The following is a 16,991-nucleotide window of genomic DNA, read 5'->3' on the forward strand; positions in this document are numbered from 1 at the left end:
TTTGATGCAAGTACAGTCTACATGCACAAACATACGAGGGGCGTTCAGAAAGTAAGCTCCGATCGGTCGCGAAATGGAAACGACTATGAAAATCCGATAAAGCTTTGCACAGATGTGTTGGGTAGTGTCTCTAGTATAACCCCAGTTAGCATCACGTCGCTCTTCTCATTTCTGAGCTCGCAGTGAGTGCGTAAAGATGTCTAGAAAATAGTGTCTGCCGCCAAGTACGAGGGCCTGGTGAGAAATTTCGCCTGAAGCTATGCAGCTAACATTACATAACTGTCGTGCTGTTTCTTCTTCAAGACAATTCTCAGCCGCATTCTGCAGGGGCAATGAAGATGCTCCTGCATCGTTTTCAAATGGAAATGTGAGATTACCCACAATACAGTCCGCAATTGTCTCCCCCTGAGTTTCATCTCTGGTCACATGAACCGCTGTCTTTGAAGACAACATTTTGACACAGACAACGAGGTGTAGGCCAGCGTGGAGAATTGGCGGAAAGCACTGGCGGCTGCCTTCTATGATGAGGCTATTGAAAAGTTGGTACAACGCTATGACAAAAGTCTAAGTCAGAACGGCGACTACGTAGAGAAGTAGCTGAAAGGTGTAGCTAATTGTTACAAGTAAAACATTTCTGATGTTCACTGTGGTTTCAATTTGGCAATCAATCGGAGCTTACTTTCTGAACAGGCCTCGTAGGAAGAATCAATATCATTATTATTGTTGTTCTGGGCTCAATAGAACGTTCTTCATCATGAGGTAAGAGTTTCCTCTTATCAGTTATAAATTAGAAACTTATTTTTGAATAACTGAAGTATGTTTTGTACAGGATGTACGGAAATTCCCGTTGCAAACTTCTGGGACTTTTAGAAAGGACTGAGTAAATAATATTTTGAATAGGAACTCATTTCGGGAAATGTATCGTTTCCGTTCTATGCGGTTTCAATACAGATTTGTAACGCGTGCAAGTTTCCTGAGGGAAAGAGAAAAGTCTCAAAGTTGCTTGTTCTGGTATTCAATAGAGTAGGCGGGATGACGTGTATTGGACCCGTTCTTGGAAGCTGCGCCACGAAATGTGCGTCAGCAAATGTGGTTTCAATATGATGGTGCACCACCTCACTTCACACGTGCGGTTCGGAGATGTCTCAACAGACGATACGGTGAAAGATGGAAAGGCTGAGATGGTCCAACCGCGTGGCCGCCACGATCGCCGGATTTCTTGTGGGGTGGTATACAAAGTTTAACTTACGAGACCCTTGCACAGATAGAGGAATATCTGCTGGCTCGAGTTCTCGTCGCTATACTAGAAACTGAAGAGACACCAGGTGGGACGGAGAGTGTGTACCAGAACATACTGCGAAGGAACAATGTCTGTAACAGCGTTGGTAATCGTTACATCGAGTTGCTGTCAGAATGCATCAGTACTGTTTTGTACATACACTATGCTGGTTTCTTTTTTGTTCTGGAATAATGTAATCACACAATGTTTAAGTGTTAATGCAAACAAATGAGCTTAAGTGATAAACGGATGTTTCGTTATCTTTCCTTTCGAATTATTACCTAATAATTGTACTACGTCACGCCTAATCCAATTCCTCAAGCAGTAGGGGATGAGTTAAACGTCTGAACTGTGTTCCTGTTCAAAGTATTACGTATTCACTCCTCTCCATAAGTCCTAGAAATTTGTAACGGGAAGTTCCAAACACCTTGTATAAGCTCGACGAAATACAGAATCGATATCTGATACATTTCTGTTTTATGTTCTACTATTTCACTTTTTACTTAGGAAATTGCGGTTTATAGCACTGCATTATAAATCTGCAATGTTTTCTTTATTTTTACTGCAACATCCTACAGTTTCACATTACAAATCAACACTTATTCTAAAAAAAAAGTGAATTAAAAACATTTACAGTTTCAATTTTGCTGTAACTATTGTTAATTTTTAAGTAGAGACAGGAGGATAACGATGTAGAACAAAAATGTTCCATATGTTATGTCGCCCTTTATATGTCCTCACTCAGTTTCTAGACAGTTTACCGTTTCTGGTTTCTAGGGGAGTCTAGTGATATAGTGATCACATACGTAAAAACTCTCTCGTTATGAGGTAACGCCCGACAGATATGCAACACATCTAACCTACAAGTAAGGCGGGTACGACCTTAACTGACCAAAGCTACTAGAAAAACTACCGTAGTCTACACTCAGTTACGGTAGTCCGAAATAACCTACTGTAGTTTTACAACTTTAGTGTACGCCGATCGTAGTATTTATCAGCCTCAGCCAGGCACTTAAATGTGATTTGAAGGGTATCCATGTAGATGTAGATATAGATTTACATTCAACGCACACTAGACAATGTTTTGATTGAAAAGCTATGCCTGCCATCAGATGTGTATCTGTAGAATGGCAACCCACTGGTCTCGGCTGCGCTGCTGACAAGGGAACCTCCCCATCGCACCCCCCTCAGATTTAGTTATAAGTTGGCACAGTGGATAGGCCTTGAAAAACTGAACACAGGTCAATCAAGAAAACAGGAAGAAGTTGTGTGGAACTATGAAAACTGAGTAGTCCATGCACAAGATAGGCAACATCATGGATAGTGTGACCTCAGGAGCCCCGTGGTCCAGTGGTTAGCGTGAGCAGCTGCAGAACGAGAGGTCCTTGGTTCAACTCTTTCCTCGAGTGAAAAGTTTAATTTCTTATTTTCAGACAATTATCAAATTTCAGGCACTCACACATAATCAACTTCGCTCTCCAAAAATCCAGGACATGTTCAGATTTGCTTGGACATATGCAGGATTTGACAGTCTACACACGGAAAAATTTTAAAACGTTAATAACATATGTTTTGACAGAGCACAGGGAAAACTGTACGACTGTGAAACTATTGCATTCATTTGTTGCAGTTTGTGTGACAAACTCTTATGTTTTCATCACTTTTTTGGGAGTGATTATCACATCCACAAGAAAACCTAAACCGGGTAAGGTAGAAGAATCTTTTTACCCATTCGCCAAGTGTACAAGTTAGGTGGGTCGACAACGTATTCCTGTCATGTGAAGCACATGCCGTCACCAGTGTCGTCTAGAATATATCAGACGTGTTTTCCTGTGGAGGAATCGGTTGACCTATGGCCTTGCGATCAAATGTTTTCGGTTCCCATTGGAGAGGCACGTCCTTTCGTCTACTAATCGCACGGTTTTGTGGTGGGGGTGCAAAACACAGACACTAAACTTATTACAGTGAACAGAGACGTCAATGAACGAACGGACAGATCATAACTTTGCAAAAATAAAGTAGCTAAACTTTTCACTCGAGGGAAGAGTTGAACCAAGGACCTCTCGTTCCGCAGCTGCTCACGCTAACCACGGGACCACGGCGCTCCTGAGCTCACACTATCCTTGATGTTGCGTATCTTTCGCATGGACTACTCAGTTTGTATATTTTGCTTATTTTTTCATAGTTCCACACAACTTCTTCCTGTTTTCTCGATTGATCTGTGTTCAGTTTTTCAAGGCCTATCCACTGCGCCAACTTTTAACTAAATCTGAGGGGGGTGCGATGGGGAGGTTCCCTTGTGAATAGCTCTAGTCGCAGGCAACAGGTCCGGGGATACAGCAGTAAGCATGCTCTGAAACTGTGAACTGACAACACACTGAAACAGAACCGTTTCAGTGTTTTATCTTATCGCTAAACTAATGATGTTAAATTATTATTTAACAATCGTTATACCTCATTTCCATTTTTTATTCAATTTTTGACATGCACATTTCCTTCAAGATTCTGGTAGAAACAATAGCTGAACTATCACCTAGTTATCTGGTGAATCATCCTTCAGTGTCACGTCATTTGCTTCCAGTTGTTGTGTCGGTCCAATCACATGTAACCAAGTGTGATTAGTATCAGCTTTAAATTAAACCTTTCTCCATTATTCCGCTTTTGTAAGTATACTTTCTTATCTGTATCGAGCGTCCCGTCAGCCTGACGCGAAAGTTAAGAATAACAAAACGGATTTCTGCGTAAGATAGCAGTCGGTTTCATGCCTAAAACAGGTAAATCCTAAGTTGTAAATTATGTAATTTCTCCCAAAATACTAATCGGATTTTGAAGAGTAAGAAGTTGTTGAATTTGTCTCTTTTATAACCACAATACTAGCAGCATAAATTACTATGATTCTATTTCAAGAAGCAAACTTGACATATATATGTGTTGGTGCATAAGTTCGTAGCGTTCTTCCATAAGTTCAATAAACCCAACAGATACACATAATAGAGACCACAGTCATCAATAATATATTCTCCTTCACTATTTACAACAGCATGCCAACGCTGTGGTTACTTTTTGATTCCACGACTATAAAAGTCATATGGTTTTGAGGCTAACAACTCATCGAGTCAATTTCGGAGCGCATCTTTATCCAGAAAGGAAGTTCCTTGAAGGTTGTTAGATAGAGAGCGGAAAAAATGAAAATCTGACGGTGCAAGATCAGGTGAATAATGTGGGTGTGGAATGGCTTCCAACTCTACTCCTGTATTCTGTTTTTTGTTAATCTACTAGAGTGCGGGCGGGCGCTATCGTGGAGCAGCATCACTTCACGCAGTCTATCTAGTCGTTATTCTTGGATTGCGTCTGCAGGCTCATCAGTGATGGCTACAGCTCGGGGAAGCAATTCTTAGTACACCACACCGTCGCTTTTCCACGAGATGCTTAAATTATTTTTTGTGGATGTTCACAGCTCTCTTTATACGGGGAATTATTGCTTTGTTTCGGCTTAACCACTCCTTTATTTCCCTCGCGTTATCATTAAGACACCATTTCTCGTAAGCAGTAACGATCCAGGATAGGAACAGTCGGTGTTTTTCACGAGCCAATTGATGACGAGCAAGCAGAGATGCACGTATGATTTTTGTGATATTGGCTGAGACCATACGGTCTCCATACACTCGATTTTTGAACCTTCCCCACTGCACGCAAATGTCGCACTATGGTGGAATGATCACATGTCATCACATTTGCCAGTTCTGGAGTACACTGACCTCGATAATTGTGGATTAATGCATTTAAACGACCCTAATCAAACTTCGGAAGTCTTCTTGAAAGTGGAGAGTCACTAACGTCAAAATGATTGTCCTAATACGAGAAAACCACTTTCTTGCTGTGTTCTGTCCAATGGCATTATCACCTTACATGGCGCAAATGTTTCTGGCTTCCTCCGTTGCTGTCACCCCTCTATTGAACTCAAACAAAAGAACGTGTCGTAAACGTTCCGATTTCGCCACTTGGCACTCCGTTTTCTAGGGTCCACAGCTCGACTATCTTCAAATGACAAAATGACAGTATGTAAACTCAAATAGCAACAGTTAACTACAATTAAAAACGACAATCGATATATAAACCCATAGCAAACATAGCACCAACATGCGAACCAAAAACGCTACGAACTTATGCAACAATCTAATAATTAATATAGGAAGGAAAAGAGATTACAAATCTGCTAGTACAGTGTCATATGCAGTGCGCTAGCTTGCGAGCCAGGGAGGTCTCTGGAGAGAGTTAGCGCGGTGGATTAACGAGCGTGTGTTGATATTCGGGACCAGTCTGATTGCGGTTTTTTAGCGATTTTCTACCCTCGTTCAGCAAACTGCCGGGTATTCGTCAAATTCAACTTCAGATAATGCGAAACACAAACGGTTAAATACGATAACATGTATCCAGAATGAGATTTTCACTCTGTAGCGGAGTGTGCGCTGATATGAAACTTCCTGGCAGATTAAAACTGTGTGCCGGACCGAGACTCGAACTCGGGACCTTTTTCCTTTCGCGGGCAAGTGCTCTACCATCTGAGCTACCCACCCCGTCAGGTTCACAGGAGAGCTACTGGGAAGTTTGGAAAGTAGGAGACGAGGTACTGGCGGAAGTAAAGCTGTGAGGACGGGGCGTGAGTCGCGCTTGGGTAGCTCAGATAGTGGAGCACTTGCCCGCGAAAGGCAAAGGTCCCGAGTTCGAGTCTCGGTCCGGCACACAGTTTTAATCTGCCAGGAAGTTTCACGATAACATGTAGAACAAAGTTTACACGACTGAAAGGCGGATGGCGCACACGAATTCCCTCTCTCTAAGAAGGGTTGCCGCCACACAGTTAAATAAAGTGACATTTGCCAAATCTAGAAAACACGGGCTCTTTACTAGACATATACGCTAGGGAAAAATAAGAAAACGAAGATGAAGGAAAAATAAATATCATTTAATGGGAACTTTTTAAAAAATCATCTCAGTTAAACGAGAAATACGCTATCTTAAACAGTTCAGAAAATTATCTGAACAGGTTAGCTGAACAGGTTAACTGAACCTCGGTATATAGTGCACTCATGACTTTCTCAGGATAACTTTCCTGAAATTCTCCAACTTGTAGAGGGTGAAGATCCCTCTGCTTTAGGTCCTCCACTCGGCCTCATACCAAATTATCCCATTAGTCCTCGGAAACAGTGCATAATTATCACCTACTGCACTGGGAATTTATAAGAGACGTTGTCTGTCTTCAGCATTCCCGCTAGTCATCCGAAGGCATCGATAGCGTTATTGGATCCTAGAGGCAGCTTTTCGTTGACGCTGAAGTGAGTGCGAATTTGCAGGTGATCTTGCTTTCCATTGCTCCTGGGATGCCCTCTTTCACATTGCAGACGATTGCTTCTGGGATACCGAGTGCGTATCGGAGTCTTTTCCCTCTGTCTCCAGAATACGGTATGCATCACGCGTCATGCAGCGCTAGTATGGCTTAACTTCGTTTGCCTTGTTTCGCGAATTGCAAATTTACCTGTCATATCTGCCATACATGAAGTGCAGAAAAATAATAGGATGAGCTAGAGCGGTTGGTACATTATTCTGACCACTGCTAGGGAATATTAGGCAAATTTCACAAACTCTTAGACGGAAGGGAAGGTAATTATTTAATGGAAAAAGAGATAACATACGGTCTTCATTTTACAAAGACAATGAAACCTCTACGGACGGTTGTTATGCCTTCTGCAGTTGCGAAAGTACATCATAGTAGAAGTCAGTAACACAGCATCTAATAAACTGTAGTGGAAACCTTTTCCTGAATAAATTGCAAGGATAAAGTGCACACATTATTTAGTCGGTCCATATTTCTCTATTACTACTGTAAATGTACTCACAAGACCATTAAAATGAAAAGACGTTGGTATTTAAAAGATATTTTCTATTTCTGGGATTATATTTATTTCCGCTTTATTTCACTTTCTTTGATTTCAGGGTCAACGACGTTTACTCAAACCGAATATTAAAAGTCTTAGCTAGCATGCAGAAAGTGTGTCTCCACGCGTTACCTCAAGACGAGCCTTGGAGTGTGGAAGAGTTTCTACAGCAGACAGAGGATATCTGTCGAAATGCGGCTATTGTGAGTTCATATTGCTCCGACATTTTACGACTCTGTGTGAAAAAAATTTCGATTCATTCTCTGAGCTGTATGTTCCCAGTTTCACATTGGGTACTTATGTTTATACAGGAATTAAATCGAAAGAGCCTTATGGTTGAAGAAGCAGTAGAAGAAGTGCTGGAATTGGTGAGAAGAGCTGGAGAAGCAATGAAAACTAGTTCAGATGGGGATGTTTTCAGCTGCATGCTTGATGGTAAGTACTGAGTGAGCTAGTGCAATAGCTAAGACACTGTACTCGTACTCGTAAGGAGCGTGGTTCAAATTCCTGTTCGTCTCTGCTGATTTATGTTTCCCGTGATTTCTCAAAATCACTGAAAGCGAAGGACCTGATGGTTTCGGAAATACAGTGGCGGCGGATTTCATTTGCTGTACTCGTTCAACCTGAGTTCATCCGCCGTATCCATTGACCTCGGCGTCCAACGGTCTTCTAAATCCTGAACCTCCCTCGTTCATAAATAACTTAGTCATTCGAGCCTCTAGCGACATTCATTCTCTTTTAGCACTCATTGGCTAGATATTTTAATAAAATAGGGTTAAGTCGCATAGTGCTCAGAGCCATTTGAACCAATAAAATAGGGTATTTGCAGTATTCTCCTCTAGACTGGCGATTTAAAATTATTTGGCGCCCTTTTGGACCGCCTCCGTACCTGATTTGTTATCGTAGATGTCTGCTATTCGGGGGACCCGAATTCAATTCCCGGCAATGCTAAGAATTTTTCTTCGGTGGGGGGCATAGAATGGAGACCAGTCAGTCAGTCTCCTGATACCAACCGAGGAGATACTTGAGCGAGAGGTAGCGGCTCCAAGATCTGAAAAGCCGGCAACGTCCAGGAGAGCTGTGAACTGACCCCATGCCCCACCATGCAGCAGCCAAGTGACTCCATTGGCAGAGGATGATACGGCGGTCGGTCGGTCCAGATTGGCTCGTATGTGCCCATAGCGGAGGAGCTTCGCTGTTCGCCTTTCTCTTCGTGTTTCTTCACAGCTCAACTCTCACGGCCATGTGAGAACGCCAGAAATATCTCTTTCCAATCTGTTCTTGGTCTCCCTTGAACGATGCGTTGGTAGATGTGTCATATGAGCTTTCATTATTTGTCACTGACATTCTCTTTTTGCAATTCTGTACGACACAGTCTATGCAGACTTGCTCAGTCTTTCTTAGTCTTTCCCAACACAAAGAATTTTGTCTTAAATGTACAGATGCACGCCCATATGAATAACACGTTAGTTTACATCCAACACCAGTTATTTGAGATCTCCCACGTTTTCTATCAAAAGGTCAGTGTCGATGTTACAGTGAATGTTGTCAATAGTTCTCACCCTACATTTCTCTATCTTTCTATCTTTGTTCTTCGCGCATTAGGTCTCCTCTGATAATAATAACAACCGGATTTAATAGATATTAAATAATAATGGTTCAACACTTACGTACTCCTTTGGCAGTTTTAAACCACTCTATCTATACACGGTTCAGTGACATAAATGTGAGCACTTGTCAGACGACCAAATAACCACCGTCTGCAGCGCGGACCGCTAGGAGACGTGCAGGAAAAGAGTCAGTGAGGTTCTGGAAGGTATAACAGGGATGAGGAGCCATTGCCGACTGCAGTGCCGTTCCCAGCTGCGCTAGGTTTCCCGGTTGAGGATTCAGCTCGATCGAGGTGGTCCCACAGATTCTTGATCAGGCTTAAATCCTGGGAGTCTGGTGGCCAGTGGATTACTATAAACTCATCCTGGTGCTCTTAGAACCGTGCATGTACAATGGGATCTGTATGACACGTTGCGTTGTCCTGCTGGTAGATGTCATTGTACCGAGGAAAAACAAAGTATTTGCAGGAGTGGACATGGTTCCCAAAGATAGATGCATATTTTGTGTCGATCCATTGTGACTTTTAGAACGACTAAATCACCCAGGGAATGTCACGAAACATTCCCAGACCATAATGCTCCCTCCTCCGGCCCGGGTCCTTCCGACTATTGTTGTAGTGTGTTTGCTTTCAGGCGTTTCAAACCGATGGAGCATAAAACGTGATTCATCTGAAAAGGCCACCCGTCAACGTTCAGTGGACGTCCACTTGCAATAATAGCGTGAAAACTCCAGCCTCCGTTGCCGATGGACTGTAGTCAAGATGGGTGCTTGAACCAGTTGCCTGCTGCGGATGACCATACGCAGCAACGTCCGCTGAACGGTCGTTGAGGAGACACTGTTGCCAGCCCCTTGGTTCGTCTGGGCGGTTAGTCGCTCAACAGTTGCACATATATTCGCCCGAACACGTCTTCGTCATTGTCGTCAATGGCCCGGGTGCACCACAGTGGCCTCGGCGTAGCTTTTGGATAGCACCATTTTACCATTTTGCCATACGCGGTGTATTTTAATAGCGGCGACACGCGAACTGTCCACAAACTTAGCCGTTTCGGAAATGCTTCCACCCATGACCCAAAAGCCAATGATCATGCCCTTTTGACGTCAGAGAAATCGCTCTGTTTCCGCATTACGACTATGACTGCACTGTTTACAGCGTTCCGCCGACAGCGATAGAAACTGTTGTAAGTCTTTCATTTGGAGTAAGGGTTCATAAAATTAGCTCGGAATTGCACATCACACCTCTTCAAAATAATGCTCGTGTCGGACTGAAACTGCAAGCCGCAAGAATCTGCACTCATCCAAAACAGCAAACTGACATATTCTTATTCGAGCAAATATTATTTAGGTCTGTTACCCATCAGATTCCACAAACATTATGAAATAACAAGCCTCTCGTCTTCTCCAAGAAACATGTCATATACCAGTTTTCATAATACGCATTATTGTCGTCGATTTCGAAAGTGAGCTTGAAGTTCCACAGTCTCGGTATTCGCTATTCACACTGTAAGATCACCTCAGTAACTCTCCCCAGCTACTGCACGAGTTACAGAATCGGCGGCGGCCCCTCAAACCAGCGGCACCAACAACAGCGCCATGCCAACAGCACCATGGCCATCATCTGGGTTAGCAGCAACAAAACTAACAACGAAAATCTCCGTTTAAATCTCTCACCAGAACCCATCCTACAATTACCATTTCTTAAATTACCTAGAGCTACAGGTTTTAATTCTAGTCATGTTCAGTATTTCAAAAGCATTTTATGTGAAACGCAATCCGAATCATAATTTTGTTGCAGATGTGACTACTTTCCATTTAATCAATTATGTCGTCGTCAGACTCCTCCCTAGTTACATTTACTATTCGGCACAAGAGGTCTTCACCATTCAGATAGTTACTGTACGTTGAATGCTCTTCATTACTCTAAAGCTTATGCTCAAGTATTAAAATGAATTGTCAATAACGAGAAAATAGTTTGAAGGAAGTAAGATTATAATTTAACGTTTCCTCGGCTATGACTTTAGTAGAGACGGAAAACAACATCGGACTGGAGAAGAAAATTGACGGCGGCTGTTTCAAATTGAAAAAGCCCTCCAAGTGCCCTTTCACAAAGACGGGTAAACGGCAAATGGATTTAACTACGGACCTTTCTATGGAACTAAGAGCCCCTCCTAAGAGAAAAATAATCCTTCATTTTTAAAATTTTGAACAGAGTAATGGTTCTTGGATCATGGTATTTACAACATTCTATTAATATATACCAGGGTTGGAACTTTAATAGTGGCAACTATTTATTTACAGCTCGTACAAAATAGGTACGTGTTTCAAAGTTTTACTGACCTTCAATGTAGTCACCAGCATTGTGTATAACCCGTTTCCAGCGATGTGGAAGTCGTAGGATAGTCATAGCAGTGCCAGTTGTGTTGACAGTTCAAGCGACGCGGTCCATTGCCCGACGAATTTGTAGCAATTCTGAAGCAAATGCCGTGAAGTGTTTCCTTCAGTTTAGAAATCTAATTGAACTCACGAGAGCTAAATTCAGGGGAGTGCAGTAGGTGGTATAGCACTTAGCAGCCCCATCAGTCAAACAAATCAGTAACAGCTTGCACTGTATGTGCTTAAGCATTGTCCTGCAAATTGATGGTCAGGTCCTGCAGAAAGTGACATCACTTCTGTCTCTAAGCTGGTCGTAGGTTGTGTTCCAAAAATGAACAGCCTATAACAACCTAAAAATTACCTATGAAAGATAAAATGTCTATATGACAAAAATAACTGTATCGAACAAAAGACAGATCAATGATGAGAGCCCTCTGTTGGCTCGGCCGCCAGGATGTTACGTAGGCGCACAGCGATCGTAGGAACTTAACCGCTAGAGGACTTTTCGTACATCGTGATACGTGTCCCCACAGGTTTAAACAACATATTAACAGTCAATAAATAAGATTATATACTCTTGAATACTGCTCGAGCGTTTGGGATCCCTATCAGGTCGGATTGAGGGAGAACATAGAAGCAATTCAGAGGCGGGCTGCTAGATTTGTTACTGGTAGGTTTGATCATCACGCGAGTGTTACGGAAATGCTTCCGGAACTCGGGTGGGTGTCTCTGGAGGAAAGGAGGCGTTCTTTTCGTGAATCGCTACTGAGGAAATTTAGAGAACCAGCATTTGAGGCTGACTGCAGTACAATTTTACTCCCGCCAACTTACATTTCGGGGAAAGGCCACAAAGATAAGATGAGAGAGATTAGGGCTCGTACAGAGGCATACAGGCAGTCATTTTTCCCTCGTTCTGTTTGGGAGTGGAAGTGGGAGAGAAGATGCTAGTTGTGGTACGAGGTACCCTCCGCCACGCACCGTACGGTGGATTGCGGAGTATGTATGTAGATGTAGATGTAGATGAATTCCTCAGTACGTCGGGCTGTCCAGATACATTTGATGAGATACAGTGTATTAGCAGTGGAGGAAGAAAGCAGAGTACTCTTTTATTGAAACCCAATCCTGTAGCGAAGCGGGACCACTTTATGTAAATATGTAGTGAATCGGCGGCCTTGGTGGTTGCAGAAGAGCAGGAAGCGGCGGGCGGTGCGGGCGGGAACGGCAGCGTGGTGTCGGGGAGTTCGAACCAGCAGCAGCAGGACTGGAGCCTGGTGTGGGAGTGCTTCGACAGCCCGCACACGCTGCTCGCCACGGGCAACGGCGGGCTGTCCAAGGTGATGCAGGAGCTGGTGCGCAACGCCGTCGCCGAGATGCGCCGCTACTACAGCCGCAAGGTGGTCGACGTGCTCATCAGAGTCACCAGGCACTCGCTCGACTGCCTGCGGAAGCGCTTCTACGTCGACCTGGAAGGAGGTGAGCCAACACTTACACTTCTGGTCTACGATATTCGTTGTTGGTCAGTATAAAGCCCAAGCACAATATGTTAGAACGAGTGACACGACACTGCTCAAAGTCACAAATTTCCTCAAATATCTGACGGCTTACGCTCCAACACATACAACAACTTATCTAGAAATTTGGGGTCATTCATAAGTACGTCCAGGGTTTCAGAAGACTACTGTGGAAGAACTAAAAGATGTGCAGTAAATAGAAACATATCACTGGATAGAGCATCGCTCCAAGTTTTTATATTATATTACACAGGTGCTCAACATGGACACCCTCTGTAACTTGACAAACGCCAGCACTATAGTCGAACTCTTTTCATACACATCCCAATCCGTCATGGCCGATATAAGCGACCGCATTAATTACATTTCTTTGCATGTATTCCAAATTAAATGGGGGCATGAACACACAGTCTCTGGCCTAACCCCATAAGAAGAAACCACATAAAGGATGAAAAGTATTTAAACCGACAAACTGGGAGGTTGTAGTGGACATCAAAACAAATATTTTTCCCTAATGTCATTTTTTCCTATGAGGATTATTTAAACAGGTGAAGGCCGTATTACGCTCTTCCGTTCTTATAGGTCGTATTACAATCTTTAGTTGTTAGAGAGAGTTTTTCGCTCTTCAGTTGTAGGCAACTGCTTTCCACCAGTGTAGTAGTGCATTGTCTCTGTTTACTAATGGAGCGATACACCTGGAGTGAGTACACTGATATGGTTGGTGCGTACTACGTAGCGCACCACAACGGACGAGCTGCACAGCTGGTTTATCAACAACAATATCCTAATCGCCGTATCCCGCATCGTACGACCTTTGCTGCTGTGTACCAACGTCTGCGTGAGACCGGGTCATTTAGCAGATTATCTGTACAGGTACGCCGTCGCACGGTAAGAACGCTGCAATTTGACGAAGCGGTCTTGCAGCATGTGGAGCGGGATCCTTCAATCAGCACTCGTGCAATTGCCCGTAACATGGGGACGAATCAGACGAATGTAAGAACAGTCCTTGGAGAGCAGTTGTTACGTCCATTTCACTTACAGCGTGTCCACAACCTGGAACCAGTTGATTATCCACCCAGAGCACAGTTTTCGCAGTGGTACCTGTAACAGTCTGAAATGCATCCTACATTTCCATCCTGTGTTCTTTACCGATGAAGCAACGTTCGGGAGTGATGGAGCCTTCAACATGCACAATTCGCATATTTGGAGTGAGGATAACCCACATGCCACAGTTACTAGCGCTCATCAAGTGCTGCTCTTCGTTAATGTGTGTGTCAGTGTTGTTGGGGACTGTTTAATTGGGCCGTATCTGCTTCCTAGGCCATTAAATGGCAGGCACTATTACAATTTTCTCGCCAGAGCATTGCCAGAATTGCTGGAAGACGTCCCGCTCCCTACAAGACAATGCATGCGGTTCCAACACGACGGGGCGCCGGCACATTTCAGTCGTCGTGTGCGTCGATTCCTGGACCCACGGTTCCCAGAAATGCTGATTGGCAGAGGTGGCCCTGTACCACGGCCTGCTCGATCCCCAGATATGTCCCCTCTGGACGTTTTTGTGTGGGGAGAGATGTGCAACCATGTTTACGCAACTCCTGTTGCATCAGAAGAGGATCTGGTTGCCCGGATAGTAGCAGCATCAGGAACAATTCAGGTACTTCTGGGATTTTTGCCCGTGCAGGACAGAACATGATCCGACTGTGTAACCTTTGTTTACGTGTCAATTGAGGCATTTTTGAAAATCTACCGTAATTGAAATTGGGTTGTGTTAATGTGTTGTCTCTTGGTCATAAAAAAATGGAAAAGTGTTTGTTGGTTTAATTAATTTGCCGCCAGAGAAATCTTCCTCTACCGGTTTAAATACACCTCACAGGAAAAAATGACATTAGGGCAAAATATTTGTTTTGATGTCCCCTACAACCCCCAAGAGTTTGTCGGTTTAAATACTTTTCACCCTGTGTCGTTAAGTCAGGTGTCCGTCCGTGGGGGTCATTGAAAAAGAGGAGAATGGTGATGAGACGCATGTCTAATTTCACACGGAGGCATTTAGGTAATCACGAACGCCTTAAAGCAAGCGTCGTAAGGGACATTATCTTGTTGTAAAATGAAATATGCGCCATCTTGCTGTAGTTTGTGTATAAACCATTGCTGCAGCATGTCCAGCTACATAAAACCAAAGTTTCTTCTCCAAATAGAAAATTGGGCATATATTTATGAAGAAGATGTGGCACAAAAGACTATAACATCAGGCGAATCACAATTTTGTTCCACAATCTCGTACGGATTTTATGTGCCCAAAACACATGCGTTATGACGATTCATCTTTCCAAACACATGAAACGTGGCTTCCGAATTTATAACTGACTTTCGTAAGAAACTATGTTGCTCCAGTTGCCGATACAAGCCATTTAAAACTTCAGAATGAAGCTCACTGTCTCAAATAGCCAGCAGATGTATAACAACAACTGCCACCAGTATGGTTTTATACGAAGACGTTTGTGCAGAACGCACCACACAGATGACTGATGTATCTGCAGTTCTCTACTCGCACGTGGTGTCGATTTCTTTAGGCTCCTGCCGAGTGATTCCAGCACACAATCCATCTTCTTTGCTGACGTTCCCGGCCATGCATTGTTTTGTCTGTTGGAGATTTTTCCTAATGTATGGTACAAAATGATCGTTGAACAGTGACAACTGAGTCACATTTAGCTAATTCGAGGAAACAAAATGCACGCATCGCTCCATTATACGCCATGTTCTGATAGGCTTGTTCCAAGGTGGTGTGCTCTGCAACTACGCAACGGCAACTGCTATAGATCTAAACTTGGAGAGATACTCTATCCAACGATATGTGTCACTTGTCTGTATGTCTGGTAGTTTTCGCGTAGTCACATTCTGAACCCTGAAGGTGCTTCGAAAAACCCTGTACAGTAATATACTCTCAGTTATTAACACATCAAAAACAGCTTTGCATTGCCTCGGTTCCGACGGTTCCGGAACCTGTACATAAAATTGGAATACAAATTAACATAAACATCATATTCGCCCTTTTTGTTGCCCATGAAAACCACACATTCCCTGTTGTACCACTATATAGCTAGACCTTCAGAGGTGGTGGTCCAGATTGCTGTACATACCGGTACATCTAATACCCAGTACCACGTCCTCTTCCATTGATGCATGCCTGTATTCGTCGTGGCATACTATCCACAAGTTCATCAAGGCACTGTTGGTCTAGATTAACCCACTCCGCAACGGCGATTCGGCGTAGATCCCTCAGAGTGACTGTTGGGTCACGTCGTCTATAAACAGTCCTTTTCAACCCATCCCAGGCATCTTCGATAGGTTTCATGTCTGGAGAACATGCTGGCCACTCTAGTCGAGCGATGTCGTTATCCTAAAGGAAGTCATTCACAAGATGTTCACGATGGGGGCGCGAATTGTCGTCCATGAAGACGTATGCCTTGCCAACATGCTGCCGATATGGTTGCACTGTCGGTCGGAGGATGGCATTCACGTATCGTACAGCCGCTACGGCGCATTCCATGGCCACCAGCGGCGTACGTCGGCCCCATATAATACCACTCCAAAACAGCAGGGAACCTCCACCTTGCTGCACTTGCTGCACAGTGTGTCTCAGGAGTTCAGCCTGACCGAATTGCCACCAAACACGTATCCGACGATTGTCTGGTTGAAGGCACATACGACCCTCATCGGTGAAGAGAACGTGATGTGAATCCTGAGCTGTCCAATCGGAATGTTGTTAGTCCCATATGTACCGCGCTGCATGGTGTCGTGGTTGCAGACATGGGCCTCGCCATGGAGTTCCGGAGTGAAGTTGCGCATCATGCAGCCTATTGCGCACAGCTTGAGTTGTAACACGACGCCCTATGGTTACACGAAAAGCATTATTCAGCATGGTGGCGTTGCTGTCAAGTTTCCTCCGAGCCATAATCCGTAGGTAGTTGTCAGCCACTGCAGTAGTAGCCCTTGGGTGGCCTGAGCATGTCAGCAACAGTTCCTCTCTCTCTGTATCTCCACCATGTCCGAACAACATCGCTTTGGTTCACTCCGAGACGCCTGGACACTTCCCTTGATCAGAGCCCTTCCTGACACAAAGTAACAATGCGGACGCGATCGAACCGCGTTATTGACCGTCTAGGGATGGTTGAACTACAGACAACACGAGTCGTGTACCTGGTGGATTGACTGGAACTGATCGGTTGTCGGACCCCCTCTGTCTAATAGGCGCTGCTCATGCATGGTTGTTTACATCTCTGAACAGTC

General features: G+C 44.0%; 1 protein-coding gene across 1 annotated transcript in view; it reads left to right on the forward strand.

Moving 5' to 3' along the window:
* LOC126249493 (dynein axonemal heavy chain 5) overlaps positions 1 to 16,991 on the forward strand; it is an 856,962-nt gene that overhangs the window by 264,995 nt on the left and 574,976 nt on the right. The window contains 3 exon segments of the mRNA XM_049951144.1: positions 7,271 to 7,415; positions 7,524 to 7,647; positions 12,379 to 12,666. Coding sequence (XP_049807101.1) covers positions 7,271 to 7,415; positions 7,524 to 7,647; positions 12,379 to 12,666 — 557 coding nt within the window.

This window comes from Schistocerca nitens, chromosome 3 (assembly GCF_023898315.1).
Source record: "Schistocerca nitens isolate TAMUIC-IGC-003100 chromosome 3, iqSchNite1.1, whole genome shotgun sequence".
NCBI lineage: Eukaryota > Metazoa > Arthropoda > Insecta > Orthoptera > Acrididae > Schistocerca > Schistocerca nitens.